The 23,783-nt window shown below is 41.0% G+C and overlaps 1 protein-coding gene across 6 annotated transcripts in view; it reads left to right on the plus strand.

The window, feature by feature from the left end:
- Positions 1-23,783, plus strand: part of SSH2 (slingshot protein phosphatase 2) — a 294,781-nt gene that overhangs the window by 146,480 nt on the left and 124,518 nt on the right. Inside the window, exon 1 of one of the 6 annotated variants that reach the window (XM_053570908.1) lies at positions 19,130-19,409. The exons of the other annotated variants lie outside the window; for them this stretch is intronic. Within the exon in view, the coding sequence (XP_053426883.1) occupies positions 19,282-19,409 (128 nt within the window). The 5' untranslated portion in view covers positions 19,130-19,281. Of the gene's footprint in view, positions 1-19,129; positions 19,410-23,783 lie in introns of those variants that run through there. 6 annotated transcript variants of the gene reach the window in all.

The raw sequence follows: 23,783 nt of genomic DNA on the forward strand, positions 1-23,783 counted from the left end.
ACAATTGTGAACAAGACAGTTTGAACCCATCAGCCTCAGTATATGTGGCTGGCCCCATAACCACTGTGCTATGGGCGCTGAGCCAATGAAATCACTGTCTATTTATTTATTTATTTATTTATTTATTTATTAGAGACAGAGTCTCACTTTGTCACCCTTGGTAGAGTGCCGTGGCATTACAGCTCACAGCAACCTTCAGCTCTTGGGCTTAGGCGATTCTCTTGCCTCCGCCTCCCACGTAGCTAGGATTACAGGTGCCTGCCACAATGCCCGGCTATTTTTTCTTTCTTTTTTTCTGTTGTTGTTGTTGCAGTTTGGCTGGGGCCGTGTTCGAACTTGCCATCCTCAGTATATGGGGCCAGCACCCTACTCACTGAGCCACAGGTGCTGCCCTGAAATCACTTTTAATATTCAACCGAGTTAAATGGTGATAGTCTTAGATAAGTTGATATGTGAGTTCTATAAAATATGAAATGACTCTTCATTTAATTTAACTTGTCTCACTTTGTCACCCTTAGTAGAGTGCTGTGGCATCATAGCTCACAGCAACCTCAAACTCTTGGGCTTAAGCGATCCTCTTGCCTCAGTCTCCCAAGTAGCTGGGACTACCAGTGTCTGCCATAATCCCCAGCTATATTTAGAGACAAGGTCTCGCTCTGGCTCAGACTGGTCTTGAACCTGTGAGCTTAGGCAATCCACCCACCTTGGCCTTCCAAGTGCTGAGATTACAGGCGTGAGCCACCCTGCCCAGCCCAACTCTTAATTTTAAAGAAATCAAACTTCAAGCTCTCTCTTAAGGGACAATCCATAGCATGTATACATCACACACCCATGCACACTGTCTCATTCATTTTGCTGCTGCATCTGTAACCATGTAAAAATATTTATAATTGACATCCTCTGGAACATGAAAATACAGGCCATGTAGAAAATAGGAAAAGCATATTTGGGAAGACTACAAATAGTTACACATAAAAGTTTTATGCCGATAGGGGGTTCATATATGATATTTTTAAATTGGGCTTTTTTTTTGAGACAGAGTCTTAGTTTGTCACTCTCAGTAGAGTACTCTGGCATCATAGCTCACAGCAACCTCAAACACTTGAGCTCAAGAGTTTCTCTTGTGTCAGCCTCCCAAGTAGCTGGGACTACAGGTGCCCAAGAACACCTGGCTATTTTTAGAGAGAGGTCTCACTCTAGCTCAGGCTGCTCTCGAACCTATGAGCTCAAACAGTCCTCCCACCTTGGCCTCCTAGAGTGCTAGGATTACAAGTGCGAGCCACCGTTCCCAGCCTTAAATCCTTAAATTGGACATTTTGTCTGAAACTGAAAAGAAGGAATGGTTTTTTTTTTTTTAAAGAATACGGTGTTAGGGCTTGGCGCCTGTAGCTCAGTGGTTAGGGTGCCGGCCACATGTACTGGGGCTGGTGGGTTCAAACCCAGCCAGGTCCTACTAAACAACAGTGACAACAATAACAAAAAAATAGTCGGGTGTTCTGGCAGGCGCCTGTAGTCCCAGCTACTGGGAGGCTGAGGCAAGATAATTGCTTAAGCCCTGAAGTCCGAGAGTTTGAGGTTGCTGTGAGCTGTGATGCCGCTTCACTCTACTGAGGGTGATATAGTGAGACCCTGTCTCAAAAAAAAAAAAAAAAAAAAATACTGTGTTAGGTGGAGCACAGTGGCTCACGCCTGTAATCCCAGCACTTGGGAGGCCAAGGTGGGTGAATTGCCTGAGCTCATGAGTTTGAGACCAGCCTGAGTATGAGGGAAACCCCACCTCTAAAAAAGAGCAGGGCATTGTGGCAGGCGCCTGTAGTCCCAGCTACTTGGGAGGCTGAGGCAAGAGGATCGCTTGAGCCCAAGAGTTTGAAGTTGCTGTGAACTAAGATGCCATGCATCAACTGAGGGTGACCTAGTGAGACTCTTGTCTCAAAAAAAAAGGTTCTGCACAGTGGTTACAACGCCAGCTATATACACGGAGGGTGGCGGGTTTGAACCCGGCCCCAGCCAACTAAACAATCAGTAACAACTGCAACAGAATATAAGCCGGGTATTGTGACAGGTACCTGTAGTCCCAACTACTTGGGAGACCGGGGCAAGAGAATCACTTAAGCCCAAGAGTTTGAGGTTGCTGTGAGCTGTGAGGCTACGACACTCTATCAGGGCGACATAGAGAGACTGTGTCTCAAAATTTTATATATATATATAAAACACTATATATATATAGTGTTAAACTAAGTGAAGTGGCTCAGATGTATAGTCCCAACTACTCAAGAGGCTGAGGCAGGACGATTGTTTGAGCCCAGGAGTTGGAGGCTGCAGTAAGCTATTATTGCCCCAGTGCATTCCAGCCTTGTGGCAAAGCAAGACCTTGTCTCTTAAAATACAAAAACGGTGGCTCACACCTGTAATCCTAGCAGTCTAGGAGGCCGAGGTGGGTGGATTGAGCCTGAGTTCGTAGGTTCTATCTAGATCAGCCTGAGCCAGAATGAGACACCCCCACTACCCCTGTCTCTAAAAATAGCTGGGCATTGTGGTGGGTTCCTATAGTCCTAGCTACTAGGAAGGCTGAGACAAGAGAATCGATTGACCCAAGAGTTTGAGGTTGCTGTGAGCTGTGATGCCACCGCACCCTGCTGAGGGCAACAAACTAAGAATCTGTCTTGGGGGGGTGGGAACCTGTCAGGCCAAAGTTACGTGATTACATGTAAAGTTCCAAAGTTCCAAATTCCTTAACTGTGATAAGGTAACTATATGCAAAAGTTCAATTTTTAGCATGCCAAATTCTACCTTGTAAAGTTCATCAGCTGGATTCTCTTTCCCCCAAGGTTTTTGTTTGCTGCATATTGTAGTTTATATTGGGGTGTGCCACGTATTATATAGGTAGCAATGTCCTATGAGAGTCTAAGAACTAGACTAGAATCCAGGAGATCAGAATTTCTTAAAAGCATGGCAATATAAAACCAATGTATGGTGCCCCATGATCACATTAATGTACATAGCTATGATTTAATATTAATAAAAACAAAGCATGGCAATAATAATAAAAAATAACAACATTGTTTGAAATTGCCAAGAAGAGTTTTAGGCATTATTTTTGTTTTGTTTTAGGCATTATTTTAATGCATTTAACCTGGGATTGTGCATTTGCTCAGAGGCCCTTCCCCACAAAAAAAAAAAAAAAAAAAAAAAAAAACCCTGAAAATGAGCCTTTATGGGCCTCTTCATTTTTCAAGCATGGGTCAAGAATGAGAGATTAAATTATCATTTAAAACATACACACACACAATTACATTTGTCTGTCACTCCAGCAATTTCTGGAAAATACCTGCTGAGACAACTTGATAGGATGTTTCTGATTCAAGGGTGTAAATGCATTTTGGAAACTTTTGAACCCACAAAATATTCTTTTTTTTTTTCCTAAGAGACAGAGTCTCACTGTATCGCCCTTGGTATAGTGCTGTGGTATCACAGCTCACAGCAACCTCCGCTCTTAGGCTTAGGGGATTCTCTTGCCTCAGCCTCTGAAGTAGCTGGGACTACAGGCGCCCACCACAATTCCCTGCTATTTTTTTTTTTTTTTTTTTTTTGTAGAGACAGAGTCTCACTGTACCGCCCTTGGGTAGAGTGCCGTGGCGTCACACGGCTCACAGCAACCTCCAACTCCTGGGCTTAAGGTGATTCTCTTGCCTCAGCCTCCCAAGTAGCTGGGACTACAGGCACCCGCCACAACGCCCAGCTATTTTTTGGTTGCAGCTTTGGCCGGGGCTGGATTTGAACCCGCCACCCTCGGCATATGGGGCCGGTGCCCTACTCACTGAGCCACAGGCGCCGCCCAATTCCCTGCTATTTTGTTGTTGTTGTTGCAGTTTGGCCAGGGCTGGGTTTGAACCCGCCACCTTCAGGCGTCCTACCCACTAAGCCACAAGCGCCGCCCCAAACCCACAAAATATTCTAATGGTCTTATTGGCATATATACCTTTAGTGAAAATATTCTTGTTTCCTAGGGTTTAGAATGTTTAAATATTATAGCAATGTCACCACGGCACTCTACCAAGGGCAATAAAGTGAGATTGTCTCTTAAAAAAAAATTTTTTTTCTTAAAAAAAAAAAAGAAAAACAATCTCCTATGAATACTTCCCCCCCATCTTAAATTATACTATTGACCATTCTCTGTGTTTCTCACCTCCTTTGGCTTTCTTGCCATTTTTTCTTTGCTGGTTTTCCTTTCATCTCTGCCCTTAGTCTTTTAATTGGTTTCACCAGCAGTTCTTCCGTCTATCCCTTAATAGTTACTTTTTCCCAAGGAAGCATCCTTGCTTCTCTTCTGTTTTATGGTATAAAGGTATAGAGGAAAAATTTCAACATTTTTGGGTACATGGCGCTTTCTGAAAAGCTGGTTAAAACTCTAGTCTAGACCCTTCCAATAAAAAACAAACAAACAAAAACTCTTTTCTCTTTTTGTTAAATAATATAAGGTAAGAGCTTAAATAGTAATTAGACTAAGCCTAATTACTGTTTTCTGTTAGTGTACTAGGTCTGAAACCAGTTAATACCTTCTCACTGAGATTTTCAGACAAATTATGAACTAGAGGTTTTGGAGATTTCCTCTAATATTTCATCATAAAATTTTTTTAAATATGCAGACACCTTAAAAGAATTGTACGCTAAAAACCCAAATACACATAACTCTGGATCTATAATTATTATTTTGCTATATTGAGTTTATCACATATCTACCCATCTATCCCTGAACTGTAAGTTTTAAGCAGGAAAAAAAAGTTTTGCTTGCCTTTCTATATATGTTTTACATATCAACCTTAAGAAAATTCTTAAAAATTAATTTTAATACCTTATAGGGTATACTTTTATGAATTACTAATTTCAGATTTATATAAACGTACACACAATTAGGATTACATTGTTTGGGTTTATTAGGTAATGTCCTAGTTGTAGTTGAGTCTTTCACCCAGGAAGTGTGCCATATGTCCCTTCGTTGTACTTATTAGATGGGAGCTTACTAAGTTCCCTCCTCCTTCCCCTCTCTTGTTCTTGAATTTAATTGTATTTTTCCCTTGAGTAGGCCTGTTGTTGTTCATCTAGTTACAAATTAGTACTGAGTTCATGGGGTGCTTGTTTTTCCTTTTTTTTTTTTAAATTTCGGGTTAATGTAAGGGTACAAATAACCAAGTCACAATATTTGAATTTGTTAGGTAAAGTCATTCTTGTAGTTATATCCTGCACCCAAAAGATGTGCCATACATCCTTACATTGTACCCATTCAGTGGGATCGCACCAAAGCCCCCTCTCCCTTCTCCTTCTCTTTCATTTCTTCTCTCCCTCAACTTGAATTGAAATGGGTTTTTTTCCAATGTGGGCATGAATTAGATGTTTCTACTACTGGTTTCATGTTAGTATTGAGTACATTAGATATTTGCTTTTCCATTTTTGAGATATTCTTCAACTCCATCCAGATAAATACAAAAGATGTAAAGTCGCCATCTTTTTATGACTTTCTATGACTTTTTATTCCTTGTACATATACCAAAATTTATTAATCCATTCATTGGTTGATGGGCACTTGGGTTGTTTCCACATCTTTCAGTTGTGAATTGAGCTGCTATAAACATTGGCGTGCAGGGCGGCACCTGTGGCTCAATGAGTAGGGCACCGGCCCCATATACCAAGGGTGGTGGGTTCAAACCCAGCCCCAGCCAAACTGCAACAAAAAAATAGCCAGGCGTTGTGGCAGACGCCTGTAGTCCCAGCTACTCAGGAGGCTGAGGCAAGAGAATCGCCTAAGCCCAGGAGTTGGAGGTTGCTGTGAGTTGTGTGACGCCACAGCACTCTACCAAGGGCGATAAAGTGAGAATCAGTCTCTACAGAAAGAAAAAAAAAAGCAAACATTGGAGTGCAAATGTCCTTATGAGAAAATGAGTTTTTTTCTTCGATGTAGATACCTAGAAATGGGATTGTGGGAGCATGTTAATCTCTGTATCGTTCCAGTTTTTTAGTATATGTGCTGCCAAAGCAAGCACCACAATTAAAAGTTGAAAGAAAATGAATGCAAACATTGTAACCTAATCATTTGTACCCTCATAATAATCTGAAATGAAAAAAAAAATAGGCCTGCCATGGTGGCCCACGTCTGTAATCCCAGTGCTCTGAGAAACCAATGTAGGGGGACCACTTGAGGCTAGGAGTTTGAAATCAGACTGGCAAAATAGTGAGACCCCATGTCTATAAAAAATTTAAAAAATATGCTGGGCATAGTGGCAAATACCTATAGTTCTAGCTATTTAGGAGCTGAGACAGAATTTTGAGGTGATAATGAGTTATGATCATATCACTGCATTCTAGCCTGGGTGGCATTCCAGCCTAAGTAACAGAGTGAGACCCTGTCTCCTCCCATAAAAAAACAAACACACACACACACAAAGAGAGAGAGAAAAGGAAAACAGAAAGAAAAATTTGCTACTTAGTAATCTACTCCTTGTGAAGTATTTTTCACTTAAGGTTCATTGTCTAGTTGGTCTTTCAGCTGAGGTGGATCATAGAATCTGAAAAAAAAAAAAATCTCATCTTTTCTCAGTACGTTTTCTACTAAGGATTGAGTATAACTTTTCCATACTTCTTGGTTTTGACTGAGAGAAAAAACAGTTTCCAATATTGTGCTTAAATTCTTTGAACATATTTGACATGGGTGTTGAAAAGTGTGTAATTGTTGAAGTGTGTGATTTTGCCTGTTTACCTGATTTCAGAGAAGAAAGACATGGAAAGGAAAATACAGCCAAGGAAAGCTGATACATGAAGGCTTAGAAAGATAATGATGTTGCTCTGCCAGGGCCTGGAAACTTGACCTTTCTAAACAAACTGCATAGTACTAAATTGCTTGTGAAAGCACTGAATCAATCCTGCTGTGATTTGAACTTTTGGCTCCTGAAAGTCTAGGGGAGGCTTGAAAATAAAAATAAAACTCTTACCTACTAGGTTGTGTTCCAGGCCTGCTACTGAATTTTCTGTATGTAGGAGGCATCTATCCAAAGAATGAGTGGAAGCAGAATATGAGTTGTTAAAAAGGAGGGGTTTTATTTTATTTATTTTTTTGAGACAGGGTCTCACTCTATTACTCAGGTTAAGTGCAGTGGTGTCATCATAGCTCACTGCAACCTTAAACTCCTGTGCTCAAGTGATCCTCCTTCCTCCGCCACCCAAAAAGCTGGGACTGCAGATGTAGGTCACCATGCCCAACTAACCTTAAGAAAATACAGTAGAACCTCCATAGTTGACCACCACTCTACATTTACCACCTCAAGTTGACCCAATTTTCATAGACCAGATATGCACTACATGTAATCAATGGAAGTTTCATATGTTGACCAATTTGTTATAGTTCCTTAGGTGGTTAAATACAGAGGTTCAACTGTATTTATCTAGAACCTAATGTGTGTGTGAAAGAAAGATAGCCTTAAGAAAGATATAGAAGATGGGCAGTACCTGTGGCTCAGTGAGTAGGGCACCAGCCCCATATACCAAGGGTGGCAGGTTCGAACCTTGCCCCGCCAAACTGCAACAAAAAAATAGCCAGGCATTTTGGTGGGCACCTGTAGTCCCAGCTACTCGGGAGGCTGAGGCAGGAGAATCGCCTAAGCCCATGAGTTGGAGGTTGCTGTGAGCTGTGTGATGCCACAGCACTCTACCCAGGGTGATAAAGTGAGACTGTCTCTTCAAAAAAAAAGAAAAGAAAATTGCATATATCTTGCCATAGTGTTAGTAGTCCTTTGGAAACCATTCATAAAATAGTTCTTTGTAATATTTTTAATTTTTTAAGTTTCTTTACATAAGCATGTTTTACTTTTCTAAAACATAGATTTTTAGTTTTTAATCATCATGGAGACAGTGTGGAAAACTGGTTAAGAAAGAAGCCAGACACTGAGGCTCACACCTGCCTAGCACTTTGGGAGGCTGAGGCAGGAGGATCCCTTGAGGCCAGGAATTTTAACCAGCCTGGGCAATAATGAGACCCCATCGCTACAAAAAAGAAAAAAATTAGCCAGGCATTGTGGTGGGTGCCTATAGTCCCAACTTTCCCAGCTACTAGGGAGGCTGAGGCAGGAGTTCCCTGAAGAGCTATGATGATGCTACTTACACTCCAGCTTGGGTGACAGAGTGAGACCCTATCTCAAAAAAAAAAAAAAAAAAGGTTATGGAGCCAGAATAACAAGATAACTGAGTTTGAAATATTGTTGTCTAAGCTAAGACAAATTACTTAATCTCTCTGAGCCTCACAGAGATGATAATATAGAGTTGTTTATGAAAATTAAGTAAGATAGTACATGTAAATTTTTTTTTTTTTTTTTTTTTTGGGAGACAGAGTCTAATTTTGTCAACCTTGGTAGAGTGCCCTGGTGTCACAGCTCACAGCAACCTCAAAGTCTTGGGCTTAAGTGATTCTCTTGCCTCAGCCTCCCAAGTAGCTGGGACTACAGTCACCTGCCACAACGCCTGGCTATTTTTAGAGACAGGGTCTTGCTCTTGGCTCAGGCTGGTCTCGAACCTGTGAGTTCAGGCAGTGCACCCGCCTTGGCCTCCCAGAGTGCTAGGATCACAGGCATGAGCCACCGTGCCCATCCAGTACATGTAAATTCTTTATTTTATTTATTTTTTTTTAATATATATATATAATTCTGGTTCTACTGCTCATTAGCAAGAGGACCCGCAGGTCATTCTGGCTTAAAGATTAGGCTTTTCTCAGGTGAATTTCTAAGAAAGAATGAGAGGAACCAAACGCTATTTTCCCTATTTTATATTCTTTTTTTTTTTTTTTTTGCAGTTTTTGGCTGGGCCCAGGTTTGAACCTGCCCCTGCAGCATATGGGGCTGGCGCCCTACTCCTTTGAGCCACAGGCACCGCCCAGTACATGCAAATTCTTAATAGAGCACCTGGCACACAGTAAATATCAGCTTAATACTAGTTACTGGTTTTTTTTTTTTTTAAGTTTTTTTTTTGGCCGGGGCTGGGTTTGAACCCGCCACCTCTGGCATGTGGGACCAGTGCCCTACTCCTTGAGCCACAGGCGCTGCCCAATACTAGTTACTGTTTTAAGTTTCAAGATTTTCTCAGCTCTTCTAACCTCTATTCTTTGTTACTCCCAAAATCACTTCCCATTTTTTCAATCTTTGTCTCACCCCATTCAAGGACAGTGATATTAGGCCACATTTGGATCATTCTCTTATAATATGTTCTATAGCATTAGCACTGAACATATCTTAAAATATCTTCTGAATTGAAAATTATCTTCAAAGTAGTTTAAGAATTACATGTATCTTGTTATAATCTTAGTAATTTTTTGGAAAAAAACCATTATATAGTTCTTTGTAATCTTTTTCTTTATAATTTTTCTAATTTCTTTCCTTAAGTATATATTACTTTTCTAAAGCATAGACTTTAAGTTTTTAATATAATATGTAAAAAATGGGGTATAGAAGAAGAACTTAAGCAATAGTATTTCAAACTCAGACAGTAATTGTGTTATTCTGGCTTCATAACCTGCTTTTTTTTTTTTTCTCCTGGAGGCAGAGTCTTGCTCTGTCAGCCAAGCTGGAGTGTAGTAGCATCAGCATAGCTCTCCAGGGAGCTTCTGCCTCAGCCTCCCTAGTAGCTGGGACTATAGGCACCCACCACCATGCCCAACTAATTTTTTTCTTCTTTTTTTTTTTCTTTCATTTTCTTTATTAAATGCTATCATTCCATATAGACCAATCACAAAAGTCAATTTTCTCAAAACATCACGCCTAAACCAGCAAGCTTCTACAGTTTTATTCAAGTAGTATAATTAAGTACAATAAACTACACATATTTCAAGCATACAAGATAATACATTTAGCACATATACTCATGAAACTATCACCAAAATTAAAATAGTCAATTATATTCATCATTTCCAAAAGTTATCTTGAGTAATTTCTACCTACAAATCCTCCCCGTGATTTTTCTCCCATGGTGGTTGAGGATCTATCATCAATATAAATCGTTTTGCATTTTTTTTTTTTTTTGTAGAGACAGAGAGTCTCACTTTATGGCCCTCAGTAGAGTGCCGTGGCCTCACACAGCTCACAGCAACCTCCAACTCCTGGGCTTAAGCGATGCTCTTGCCCCAGCCCCGAGTAGCTGGGACTACAGGCGCCCGCCACAACACCCAGCTATTTTTTTTTTTTGGTTGCAGTTCAGCCGGAGCCGGGTTTGAACCCGCCACCCTTGGCATATGGGGCCGGTGCCCTACCAACTGAGCCACAGGCACCGCCCCGTTTTGCATTTTTAAAAATTTTTTCTGGGCAGCGCCTGTGGCTCAGTGGTTGGGCGCTGGCCCCATATGCCGAGGGTGGCGGGTTCAAATCCAGCCCCGGCCAAACTGCAACAAAAAATAGCCGGGCGTTGTGGAGGGCACCTGTAGTCCCAGCTGCTTGGGAGGCTGAGGCAAGAGAATCTTGTAAGCCCAAGAGTTAGAGGTTGCTGTGAGCCGTGTGATGCCACGGCACTCTACCTGAGGGCGGTACGGTGAGACTCTGTCTCTACAAAAAAAAAAAAAAAAATTTTTTTTCTTTTTTTGTAGCGATGGGGTCTCAGTATTACCCAGGCTGGTTTGAACTCCTCAGTTGAGTTAATTTAATAGATTATGGACTAAAAGAAGACACTAAGAATCCATAGGAAAATAAAAACACTAAACCCTTTAGAAGGGTAATTTGATATTACAATATCTACCAAATCCTACTATTTTTTTTTTTTATTAAATCATAGCTGTGTACATTAATGCGATCATGGGGCACCATACACTGGTTTTATAGACCGTTTGACACATTTTCATCACACTGGTTAACATAGCCTTCCTGGCATTTTCTTAGTTATTGTGTTAAGACATTTACATTCTACATTTACTAAGTTTCACATATACCCTTGTAAGATGCACCCAAATCCTACTATGTTTAAAATATTTTAAACTGTTGGGTGGCGCCTGTGGCTCAGTGAGTAGGGTGCTGGCCCCATATACCGAGGGTGGCAGGTTCAAACCCAGCCCCGGCTGAACTGCAACCAAAAAATAGCCGGGCGTTGTGGCGGGCGCCTGTAGTCCCAGCTGCTCGGGAGGCTGAGGCAAGAGAATCGCGTAAGCCCAAGAGTTAGAGGTTGCTGTGAGCCGTGTGACGCCACGGCACTCTACCGGGGGCGGTACAGTGAGACTCTGTCTCTACAAAAAAAAAAAATAGCCAGGCGTTGTGGCGGGCGCCTGTAGTCCCAGCTGCTTGGGAGGCTGAGGCAGGAGAATCTCAAAAGCCCAAGAGCTGGAAGTTGCTGTGAGCCGTGTGACGTCATGGCACTCTACCAAGGGTGGTAAAGTGAGACTCTGTCTCTACAAAAAAAAAAAATATATATATTTTAAACTGTCAATTTTCCACCTCTAGGTACCCATCCAATAAGTATATTTACATATATGCATAGAAATTAGGTAAAAGCATGCATGCATAAAAATAGGGTAAAAGTATGTTCATAGTGATACTATATCTAATATTAAAGACCGAAAACAATTTATCCATCAGTAGAGGACTGTTTAAATAATTTGATTGTACAATAGAATACTACATACTCCTTTAAAGAATTAGATTGATTTATATAAAATGGGAAAGTGGATAGCTTTGCACCCATAGCACAGTTGTTACAGCGCCAGCCACATACACTGAAGCTGGTGGGTTTGAACCCAGCCAAGGCCAGCTAAACAACAATGACAACTGCTGGCGTGGCGCCTATAGCTCAGCATCTAGGTCACCAGCCACATACACTGGAGCTGGCGGGTTCAAATCCAGCCCAGGCCTGACAAACAATAATGACAACTATAACCAAAAAATAGCCAGGCATTGTGGTGGGCGCCTGTAGTCCCAGCTACTTCGGAGGGTGAGGCAAAAGAATCACTTAAGCCCAAGAGATTGAGGTTGCTGTGAGCTGTGATGCCATGGCTCTCCACCCAGGGCGACAGCTTGAGACTCTGTCTCAAAAAAAAAAAAATTTTTTTTTAACTGCAACAAAAAATAGCCAGGCATTATGGCAGGTGCCTGTAGTCCCAGGTACTTGGGAGGCTAAGGCAAGAGAATCTCTTAAGCCCAAGAGGTGGAGGTTGCTGTGAGCTGTGAGGCCACGGCACTCTACTGAGGGTGACACAGTAAGACTCTGTCTCAAAAAAAAAAAAAAATGGTAACCATATAGTGATACATGGGGGAAAGCATGAACCATAAAAATATATAGAATATCACTCTCTGTATGCATCTATGCTTCTTAATGGGCAGCTACAACACATTTGATGTTTGCATATGCAAGGAAAATCTTTAGAAATATTAATAATTGGCCAGGCACGGTGGCTCACTCCTGTAATCCCAGCACTTGGGAGGCTGAGGCAGGTGGATTGCCTGAGCTCACAGGTTCGAGACCTGCCTGAGCCAGAGCAAGACCTCATCTCTAAAAATAGCCAGGCATTGTGGTGGGTGCTACTTGGGAGGCTGAGGAAGAGAATCGCTTAAGCCCAGGAGTTTGATGTTGCTGTGAGCTATGACGCCACAGTACTCTACCAAGGGCAACAAAGTGAAACTCTGTCTCAAAAAACAAAGAAAAGAAAAGAAATATTAATAATCATCTCTGGAAGTAGGATGATGAGAATGAGAAGGTTGGATTTATTTTACCTTTCTGGATTCTGTTAAAAAAAAATGACTATTTCAGCATGTTACTTTTATTACTTTTTAAAGAAACTAGCAAAAAAATTAAATGGTTAAAGAGATAGCCTGGGGACTAAATGGTTAAATGTTTTGTAAAGTGCGTTGGATGTGAAAAGTGATCTATAAATGCCTATTATTTTTACTAAACAATAGAGTATGGGCCTTTTGTAACCCAAAGAAAGCAGCATTTCAACATCTCTTCCTACAGGAGCATATGGTGGTTAAGAACTTGGAGAGATGAATACCTTAGAGATCACCTCGTATGGTGATATGCAGGTCTTTTCAGTATTCTTCATTACTCTTATGGGTAGAGAGTTCCATTGAAAGGACTATAAAGGCTCAGTGATATTGTTCAATCCAGGTTTTAAAACTATTGTCAAATATTACTTCAAAAAGAAAAACTATTAGCCACATTGTCACTGTAAAACATGATTGCTTTTAAGAGAGATTGCTTTGTTTATAGAGTTTGGTTTTGGTTTACTGTATTATATGAACAGTGCCTTTGACTAAGTGTAGTGAGATACCTCTTAGTGCTGTCTAGACAATAAATTTGAAAATTCAGATATTATCTTGAGAGTATTATCCTAGTGTTTTACAGATTCATAGGAGACATAATATTGTATTACTCCAGGCAACAGGCTTTTTGTTTTATAACTCTTTTAAGTGTTGGTTTTCTCCCTTTAACACCCAAGGGATTAATTTACTATTTTTCTCTAGTTGAAACCCTTCGAGAAAACATAAAAATACAAATAGGCCCTCTGGTATAATCATTTTTTCTTATGACTAGGTTTTATTTGGGGGGGGGGATGTTTTGCTGCTCTATTGTTGTGACTTCTTATCCATTTAAGATAAGATAAAATGTTGGAAGTTTTCAGACTAGAAATGATGTTAAACTTTACACTGTCCTCAAGTATGTTCATGACCTAACACAATTAGACTACCTGCCTAAATCCACATCTTTCCTATTTATTTTCACCTAAATGAAATTTATCTTCCCTTAAAATTTAACTAAAACTTAATGTTTTAGGTTCAATTATTTTATTATGTTTAGAAGCTTCAAATTAATAAAGAATGTATTTTTTCCTAAAAAAAAATATATGTATGTATATACATATATATAAATGTTAAAATATTGTTTTAACGAGATCTTTGGATCTCTAGTCCAACATTTTGTAGCAGGTGCCTGTAGTCCTAGCTACTTGGGAGGCTGAGGCAAGAGAATCGCTTGAGCCCAGGAGTTTTAGGTTGCTGTAAGGTATGACGCCATGGCACCTAGGGAGACAAAGTAAGACTGTCTCAAAAAAAAAAGGCTTAGCACCCATTGCTCAGTGGTCAGGGCACTTGCCACATACACTGGGGCTGGTGGGTTCAAACCTGGCCTGGGCCTGCTAAAAACAACAATGACAACTATAACAAAAAAAATAGCAGGGTGTTGTGGTAGGCGCCTAAGATCCCAGCTATTTGGGAGGCTGAGGCAAGAGAATCGCTTAAGCCCAAGAGTTTGAGGTTGCTGTGAGCTATGATGGCAGAGCACTCTACTGAGGGCAGTATAGTGAGACTCTGTCTCTATAAATTTTTTTTTTTCTTTGTAGAGACAGGGTCTTGCTCTGTTGGTTAGGCTGGTCTTCAACTCCTGCCCTCAAGGGATCCTCCCATCTTTGACTCCCAAAGTGTTGGGATTTCAGGCATGAGCCACTGTGCCTGGCAATTTTTTTTTTCTTTTTTTTTTTTTTTTTTTGAGACAGAGCCTCAGGCTGTCGCCCTGGGTAGAGTGCTATGGCATCACAGCTCACAGCAACCTCCAGCTCTTGGCTCAAGTGATTCTCCTGCCTCTGCCTCCCAAGTAGCTGGGACTACAGGTACCCGCCACAACGCCCAGCTATTTTTTGGTTGCAGCCACCAGCTCAGGTGTATGTGGCTGGTGCCTTAAGCCGCTTGAGCCACAGGCGTCGAGCCAGCCTGGTAACATTTTTATTTTCTCAGTGAATAAACTAACATCCACAGTGGACCTTGCTTTAAGGCTGCCAAACAGTAAGACCAAAGAGTAGATTTTTGTGCCAGGCATTCTTTTTAAGTACTTTACATATGTTAATTTACAATAATTTTAAAAATGAAGGGCTAATACTGCATTATAGACTAAGTAACTCCAAAATTCATAGTTCATGGTGGCAGTAGGATTCAAACCTAGCCCAGTAATTCCAAGTACCAAGTTATTAACTGCTGAGCTCTACTGCTGTGAACTAGGAAACTATCTTAAGTTGATTAAATGTATTTCTCAGGATCTCCAGATTGAATGACATTCCTTTGTATTTTTTGTTTGTTTGGTTTTGGTTTTTTTTTTGAGGCAGAGTCTGACTTTGTCACCCTGGGTGGAGTGCTATCTCAAACTCCTGGGCTTAAAGTGATTCTCTTGCCTTAGCCTCTCAAGTAGCTGGGACTACAGGTGCTTGCCACAACACCCAACTATTGTTAGAGACAAGGTCTTGCTCTGGCTCCGGCTGGTCTCCAACTCATAAACTCAGGCATTCCACCTGCCTGGACCTCCCAGAGTGCTAAGATTACAGGCATGAGCCACCTTGCCCAGCCAATATTCCTTTTTCTAAGATTCTGTTCCCAAAGAACAAATCTTGGGTTTTATTATACCATTCAGAGATGGGGAACCTGTGGTCTTCTGGTTTTAAGATTGTTCTTTTTTAAGTACCAAAGGAGGCAAGAAAAGCTTTATCTTTCTCTGCCTAACCCCTTTAATGAAAGGATTTGTTCTGTAAAATTTGGATTCAGTCAAAAGGCCGCATTTAAGGACCTACCTAGAAGGGCACATATGACCTTAAGGCTGCAGGTGTTGAAATTTTGTCACAGCAGCCAAAGCATGTCTACATCCTTCTTCATTCACATTTCACTGCACCTTCAGGTCTATGGTGGAATACAGTTAGGTCAGCATGAAGCCTTTCAGTGTTCATTGTTTTACAGTGTTTATACTTATGGAGGAATGCATGGATACATACTAAAGGAAGCCCTTTTTGAATATAAGGGATACCTGTTACTTTAAGCATTTTTAATGCCATTAACATAGAATTCTCCAAAAAAACTGATTTGGTCATAGTTAATATTGTCAAGACCCAACAGTTTAGAATATTCACATTTCTGAAACTTGAAATGGCCAGCAAATGACATGACAAAACTCATTTCAAATCTTCTAACTCAAGCAAAAGTATAAAGAAATGAAGCAATTTTTGTCAGGGTGTTCTTGCAAAAAAAAAAAAAAAAATTTTTTTTTTTTTTTTTTTTTTTTTAAGAGACGCCCCTTCTGATTTCAGGTGGAATCTAAACTGGCTTAGGCTCGGCACCCGTAGCTCAATGAGTAGGGCGTCGACCACATACACTGAAGCTGGCAGATTCGAGCCCGGCCCGGGCCTGCTAAACAACAATGACAACTGCAACCAAAAAATAGCCAGGATAGCCAGGTGTTGTGGCAGGCGCCTGTAGTCCCACCTACTCAGGAGACTGAGGCAAGAGAATCGCTTAAGCCCAAGAGTTGGAGGTTGCTGTGAGTACCGAGGGCGACATAGTAAAACTGTCTCTTAAAATGGAAAAAAAAATAAAAGAAAACTAACTTAGTGTGTTTTGTGCTGCTCAATCTAATTTGGAATCATTTTTTGATTTCTAGATGATTAGGTACAGAAAATTTCCTCCTTAGAGTTTGTTTCCTGACAGTGGAGAGTAAAAATTTAATTTGAGCTGCAACTAAATTAATTGACATTTAGACACTCTGCAGACTGAAAACAAAGGGAATTTGTTCAACTTTTTAAAACCAGCTGTAACAAAAAATTATTTTCTTAAAGTTATCCTAGTTTGTAAAGAGTGTATAAGTTTTTTCTTAAAAAACCAAGAGGTATGTCCTAGCACTTTCCCAATTTCCTATATTACAGTTCAAAGTGAGAATTTAACTTTGAAAAGCTTTTGAAGAGGCTTGGATTGGGGGTGTTAACATAGTCTCCTTAACCAAATAGGCACTGACAGAGGTCTTTTGAGGAGAAACCAAAGGACTACTTGCTTTTAGGGCGTCACTATAGGAACCTATTTATAAAAGACAAGTATACATATTTATGAAATCTTTATCTCTAGCCTTTTTTAAATGCAAGAGATATTAAGTGCAAATTGAGTGAGATACATTTCTTGCTGACTTCTTTTTCAGACAGATACAGATGAGTACCATGCCATCATCTTTGCTAAATGGCATCATTTAGTGTTGACTTCAATAAAATCCCGTCTTTGCAGTGTAATGAAAGGAACTGGACTCACCTTAGCAGTGCCATTCTAAAATGCCTGCTGCCTTTTTTTGATCACAGCAGGAGGCTGTAATAAATTACAGCCTGGAAGAAGTTTCAAACTGACAAGTTTGCCAGATATTTTAAGCAATTTATTTTGGGGTGTATCAGCAGATTTTTTCTTACACTGCCATTTGGGTGCCTGCTGACATGGCATGAATAAATCTTTCAAACATTTTCCTTCCTAGAGATGGGTGAATAAGATGAACTCCCAATATCCAGACCTTCCGTTAACTCTTCACTTGCCACCTGGGTCCAGATTATCTTTTTCCAGCATGAGTTTACAGTATTTCAAGGCCCTCCGCGCCTTGGCAGTAGCTCTTAAATTTTATGGAAGTATCAACTAACAAAAGAGTGATTCTGGTTTTAGGCACAGAATTTGTAGCTTAGATTGATTATGATTTCACCACTAGTATTTTCTTTCTTTCTTTCTTTTTTCCACCACTAGTATTTTCAAAATCATCAAACTTCCTGAAAGAAAAAGAGCCTGAAAATTTATAGAAATCAAAGACATTTTTTTCCTTGGCTCTAGCATGTTAAGTTTTAAAGTGACTTCTTCCTTATTTTACTTTTTTCTAGTTGGGTAGTGATTTCTAAAAATTATTACCTGACTCTAGAATTCCTAAGGCAGTTTCATTAATAAATATTTTAGTCATGTATTCAGAAATGCTAAAAATACTGATTCCTGAAAATATTTGCTCTGGCATAATGACACCTGGAAGGGTAAAAGATAAGGGTGCTAACTTACCTGCTTCCTGCCAGCATCTTTTGTAAGCCACTACATAGCATACAGGACACAGAGAGATGGGTTCATTTTACACAGAGATGGTGCTTCCTGGTCAGGTGAAAGGCACCACTCTATGAGTTGGAAGGAACACGGTAAAGGTGTACTAAGGGCATAAACCCCTCAAAGGGATGAGGGTGTATATACCGTTTGCTGGTAAAAGATCAAGAGTCATAAAAATTTAGATTCCTGCCATCATTTACAAACGAGGTCACCTGCCTAAAGCCTGAATATTTCCACGTCTGTACACCATGACTTCTAACATGCCTAACCTGCCTTCTTAACCATGGTAGCACTTTGGAATCACCGAGAAAGCTTTGAAAAAGACATTTAAATCCCACCCAGAAAAGATTGCGATTTGATTGGTCTATGGTGCAGCTTGGGCATTGGGATTTTTAAAATCTCCATAGATAACTCTTGTGCAACTAAGTCTGTGATTCCTTGATTTGCAATGACGGCTGGAAAACCCCTCTATAAATGTATTTACAAAGTGCTTTAAGCAGATGTTATCGACAGTGTAAAAAGTTTGTTTTACTATAACCTCAACCGTTCGAAAAAAATAAATCTAATCTCTGAATTTTCTCAGCACGTAGAAAGCCGTTCATAAATATTTTTTGCGTTTGTGAATATATGACCTTTAAGTTTTTTTTAGATCATTCAAAAAATGAGTTTGTTCGAGATACAATGTATAGTATCAAACCAGATAAGAGGCAGGACTTTTCCGTTGAAAGTTCGCCCTAGTGGCCAGGCACCATGGCTCACGCCTGTCATCCTAACACTCTGGGAGGCCGAGGCAGCTGGATTGCTTGAGCTCAGAAGTTCGAGAGCAGCTTGAGCAAAAGTGAGCAAAAGCAAAAACCCCGTCTCTACTAAAAATAGAAAAACTGAGGCAAGTGGATCGCTTGAGCCCAAGAGTTGGAGGTCGCTGTGAGCTATGACGCACGACACTCTACCCAGGGAGACAGCTGAGACTCTGTCTCAAAAAAAAAACAAAGTTCGCCTTAGAGAAGTAAGAGCTTTTCTCACCATCCCTCCATTCCGGCTCCTTCACTCCCTGGCCTAAACTGCGGCATCTTGGGGCAGGCCCTTCCCTAGCAGTCGCGTGCGTTCGGGGTGGGACCCGCGTGGGCGTGGCGAGCTCGGGGGCGGGACGCCGGCCGGTCCCACCCTCCGGGCGCTCAGGACACTCCTCTGCCCCGCCCCGGACGCGGGTGCGGGCAGGCTGCTGGTGACGCCTGGCCACCCGGACTCCACAGCCGAGCCCCAGGGCTTCGGCGGCTCCCTGGGCGCGCTCCGCGGGTCAGCTTCGCCACCGGGTGGCCGTGCCGCCTGCGCCTCCGCTGGAGTAGTCTAAAGAGAGCGCTTCGTGCCCGAGTCGGGCAGGGGCCAAGATGTGGAGCTTTGAGCCGGCCCCATGACTCTGAGCACGTTGGCTCGCAAGAGGAAGACGCCCCTCGCCTGCACCTGCAGCCTCTGTGGCCCCGACATGATCCCTTACTTCTCCGCCAACGCGGTCATCTCGCAGAACGCCATCAACCAGCTGTGAGTCCGCCGTGCCCCCTCCCGCCTCCGCAAACGCTCAGAAAGTTTGCTTTTCAAGTAGCTGCTTCCCCAACCTCGGGAGCAAACAAGCAAGGAAGGGTGGAAGCGCAGCCTGCGTGCTTGGCTGTCTCCAGGCGTCCGCAGAGATGGACGATAGTGTGGGGTCATTTGTGGAGGTAGAAAGTGTCCGGGGGTGGGGTGGACAGAATCATTTGGAAGACTTTTTGGTAAACTTTGAAGGAATCTGAAAGTGGGGTCGCCCGGAGAAGTTATCCATAGTGACTGAATGACAGCCGAGCCGTTTGGCACGCTGGAGACGGGGTTAAGGGTGGCCAATAGAATGGGAACAGCCGGCCGCAAACTCTGGAGACTCTCTGTGGGTCCTGCTGGTGACCAACCTCCTGTGGTAGTGGTTTTGTTTTAAATATATTTTCGCGTAACTGCAAGTTTCTGTTGCAGGCAGTTCACACAAAGTAAGATCGTTCGTTCTTCGTGCCTGTTGGTTATAGTCTGGAGTTACTTCAAAACATTTCGGTAGTTTAGCTGTTTCCTCCCTTTCTTTCTCTCTTCTCATCTCCTCTCTCTCTCTCTCTCATAGTTTAGCTGTTTTCTTTCTCTTTCTCTCCCTCCCGCCCCCACATCCCCCTGTACTACTAGGTGCTCACAGCTCCGAGCCTGCGGTGCACCTTCATTCACTGAAGTACAAGATTCAAATGCATCTTTAAGTTAATGTTTTTGAAATCTCTAGAGTTGTTCTCTTCCATCGTGTTTACCTGCTTCTGAGAATTGTGGGTGCTAAAGCTTGTGGTTAATCTCACATCACAGCTATAAAGCTCAAAATAGGGAAACTCTTTACTATTCAGATTGTATTCTTAAGCCAATGAAGTGGTTTAAGGTTACTTTAGATAGCTGCAATTTGGTCTGTGTTAGTATATTGGCACTCACTCTCAGTAGCTTCAGAAGAGTCACTTAGCACTTAAGCACAGCTACTGACATTTTAATTTCTTGTCCAACAGTGGAAATTTTCTTTTATCCTTTATTAAAGGTCCAGAGAGTAGCATTCAACAAAATGTGTTATAGGTGATCTTACACCTAATTTATTATATTAATTGATGTTTTGCACTCTTTCTCCCAAATTGAATTAAACTCCTTTAAGTTGTAGTTTTTATCCTTTGTGTTGATTCCTGGTCAAGTTACTAAAAAATAGAAAAGAGGGAAAGAAAAAAGAATAACTGGTTTTACTGCCTTGCACTGTATACTCTACCAGGCATGTCCAACCTTTTGGTTTCTCTGCTCCACACTGGAAGAAGATGAGTTGTCTTGGGCCACACATTAAATACATAAACCCTAACAAAAGCTGGTGAGCAAAAAAAAAGGAAAGAAACATGCAGCACAATTTTTGTGATATCCACAACAGATAAGCAAAAAATAGTCCTCACAAAATCCACATGTGGCCCACCAGCTGCAGGTTGGACACCCCTGTTTACATTTTCTCTCTGATCAGGGAGGGACAAATGGAGTGGAAGATAAGGAAAGGAGTGAGTGAACAGTCTGACTCTGGATAACCAATCTCACTTTTAAAATGTTAATAATACTTTAAAAATAGGTGGTGGAAGCAACCTAAGCATCCCTGGATGGGTGAATGGAAAAACAAAATGTGGTGGATGTATGTATACACATACACACACACACATATGTATATATATTGGAATATTTGGTCTTAAAGAGGAAGGAAATTGTGACACATGAATGAACCTTGAAGACATTTTTCTAGTAAGCCAGTCACAAAAGCACAAATACTGTATGGTTTCATTTATATGAGGTACTTAACAGTAGTCAAATTCAGAGACAGGAAGGTTGCTAGGGATTGAAGTGGAGGAGATAGTAAATTTGTGTTTCATGAATATAAAGTTTCATTTGGGAAAGATGAAAAAATTATGGGGATGGATGGATGGTGGTAGTTTGCACAACAATGTGAAAGCACTTAATCCCCTAGAACTGTACACTTAAAATGGTAAAATTTATTTATATTTAATAATAATAAAAAGAATAAAAAGGGCTGGATGAGGTGGCAGGTGGCTTATGCCTGTAATCTTAGCACTCTGGGAGGCTGAGGTGGGAAGATAGGTTGATGTCAGGGGCTTGAGACCAGCCTTAGCAAGAGGGAGACCTTGCCTCTACTAAAAATAGAAAATACTAGCCAGTTGTGGTGGCACTTGCTTGTAGTCCCAGCTATTCAGGAGTCTGAAACAGGAGGATGGTTTGAGCTCAGGAGTTTGAGGTTGCTGTGAACTTTGATAACCTGCTGTCTTCGATCTCGGGCAACATAGTGAGAGACGCTCTCTAAATAAATACATAAAAGAAAAAAGGAAAAGATTAAAATTTTTAAGGGAAGCTTCTAAGCTTTTGGGAGGAAAAGGAGTTTTGAGTCATGCTTTCTACTGTAATCAAAGAGTCCAGAATTCTTTTCCTGCTAATTAGTATCTTTGGATAAATCTTTTGCCTTCAGTTTCTTCCATTGTAAAATGGAGATAACAGTGGTTCTTAACTGTTAGAATAACGAAAGATCATATATTTGGTAACACTTTGTAAACTAAATCCCTACATAAAAAGTTAGTTGATTAAAGTCAAATAATAACTAATAACCACCGTTTGTTGACCACTGATGTATATTGATGTGTATTATCTCATTTAATCAGCACAGCAGGCTGTAATCCTAGCACTCTGGGAGGCCAAGGTGGAGGGATGGTTTGAGATGGTAGTTCAAGCAAGAGCTCAAGCAAGAGCGGGACCCTGTCTCTACTAAAAATAGAAAAATTAGCCAGCCATGTTGGTGCTGCCTCTAGTCCTAGCTACTCAGGAGACTTGAGACAGGAGATCATTTGAGCCTAGGAATTTGAGGTTGCAGTGAGCTCTGATGACACCACTGCATTCTACCTGGCACCAATGAGTTAGATACTATGTTTAAAAAAAAAAAAAACAAAAAATCAGCACAGAAGCCCTGTAAACCAATTTATTCTGTTTAGAGATAATGAAAGCTAAGGCTTAGAGAATTTTTTTTTTGCAGTTTTTGACCCGGGCCGGGTTTGAACCCCCCACCTCCGGTATATGGGGCCAACGCCCTACTCCTTGAACCATAGGCGCCACCCTGGCTTAGAGAATTTATTGCTCAAGGCTATATACATGGTCAGTGACAAAACTGTTCTGAGTTCTGGATCCATTTCCTAGGCCAGTGCCTTTAACCATAAAAATGATACTTTGAGTAGTTGCTAGGTCACTTTTGAGACTTTTGAGACTTGGCAGTCTTGGGAATTATCTTTGCTGATGTCTTGAACTTAGAGAGAAAACATACTTACTATACTGAGTTTTGCTACTAAGGTAGATAAATGTTTAAAGTACTTGCAGAATATTTCTCTTTCATTTTTGTCTCTCTTTAGCCTCTTTTTTTCTTAAAAGAAACTTGCTATAATAATTACTTTTTCTAAAACTGTATTTATTAGTATTGCATGTTTATTCATGTTAATTAAGCATTTATAATGTTGCCTAGTTCATCATCATTAAAAAATATCACTGGGGGGGCGGCGCCTGTGGCTCAGTGAGTAGGGTGCCGGCCCCATATGCCGAGGGTGGCGGGTGCAAACCCAGCACGGCCAAACTGCAACAACAAAAAAAAAATCACTGGGACTCATTCTGAATAAAATACTAAGCTTTATGAACTTAAACATACGTGTTGTTGGCACCTCATATAGAAGTTTTTAATTTGTTGTGCATGGTCCCCTAGAGATTCATTGATTAGCTTCAGAAAGTCAGTAAATTAATTCCCAGAGATCATATGAAAATGTTAGGTAGATAAGTATTTTTTGAAATCAGAGTCTCAAAATAATTCGTCATCTCAGAAAAGGTTAAGAACCTCTTTCCTAAAGGAAAACGTTCTTTCTAAAAGTTGATACTGTGAATCTCAACTGATGTGAGCGTTTCCGTATAGTACCAGATATATAAATAGCAATGACTAGTGGGAGTAACTAAAAGACTCAGATAGGACCCTAAAAGGTCCAAAGTGAAGACTGATTCAAAGTGTGTGTTTTAGGAGAGGATTCCTTGACACATGAGTACTCTTAGGTCAGTGGTTCTGTCTTTGCTGAGGAACCACTCATAAGAGCTTTTTGCCCTTTCTCAAAATTTGCTGCTTTGGATTTCCTATTGATTCAGAATCCAGTGAGAATTATGTCCAAGAGTAAATAAGCCAAAATGAGGTCCTAGGGGCTGTCCTATAGGAAAAGTTCATGATCTTTAAAGTTGGCCTTTGGATGCCTATTTTGGTGGTTTCATAGGGTTTTTCTGGCTTCTTGACCTTCAACTGTGTTATATATAAGG

Source organism: Nycticebus coucang, chromosome 18, assembly GCF_027406575.1.
Source record: "Nycticebus coucang isolate mNycCou1 chromosome 18, mNycCou1.pri, whole genome shotgun sequence".
Classification (NCBI taxonomy): Eukaryota; Metazoa; Chordata; class Mammalia; order Primates; family Lorisidae; genus Nycticebus; species Nycticebus coucang.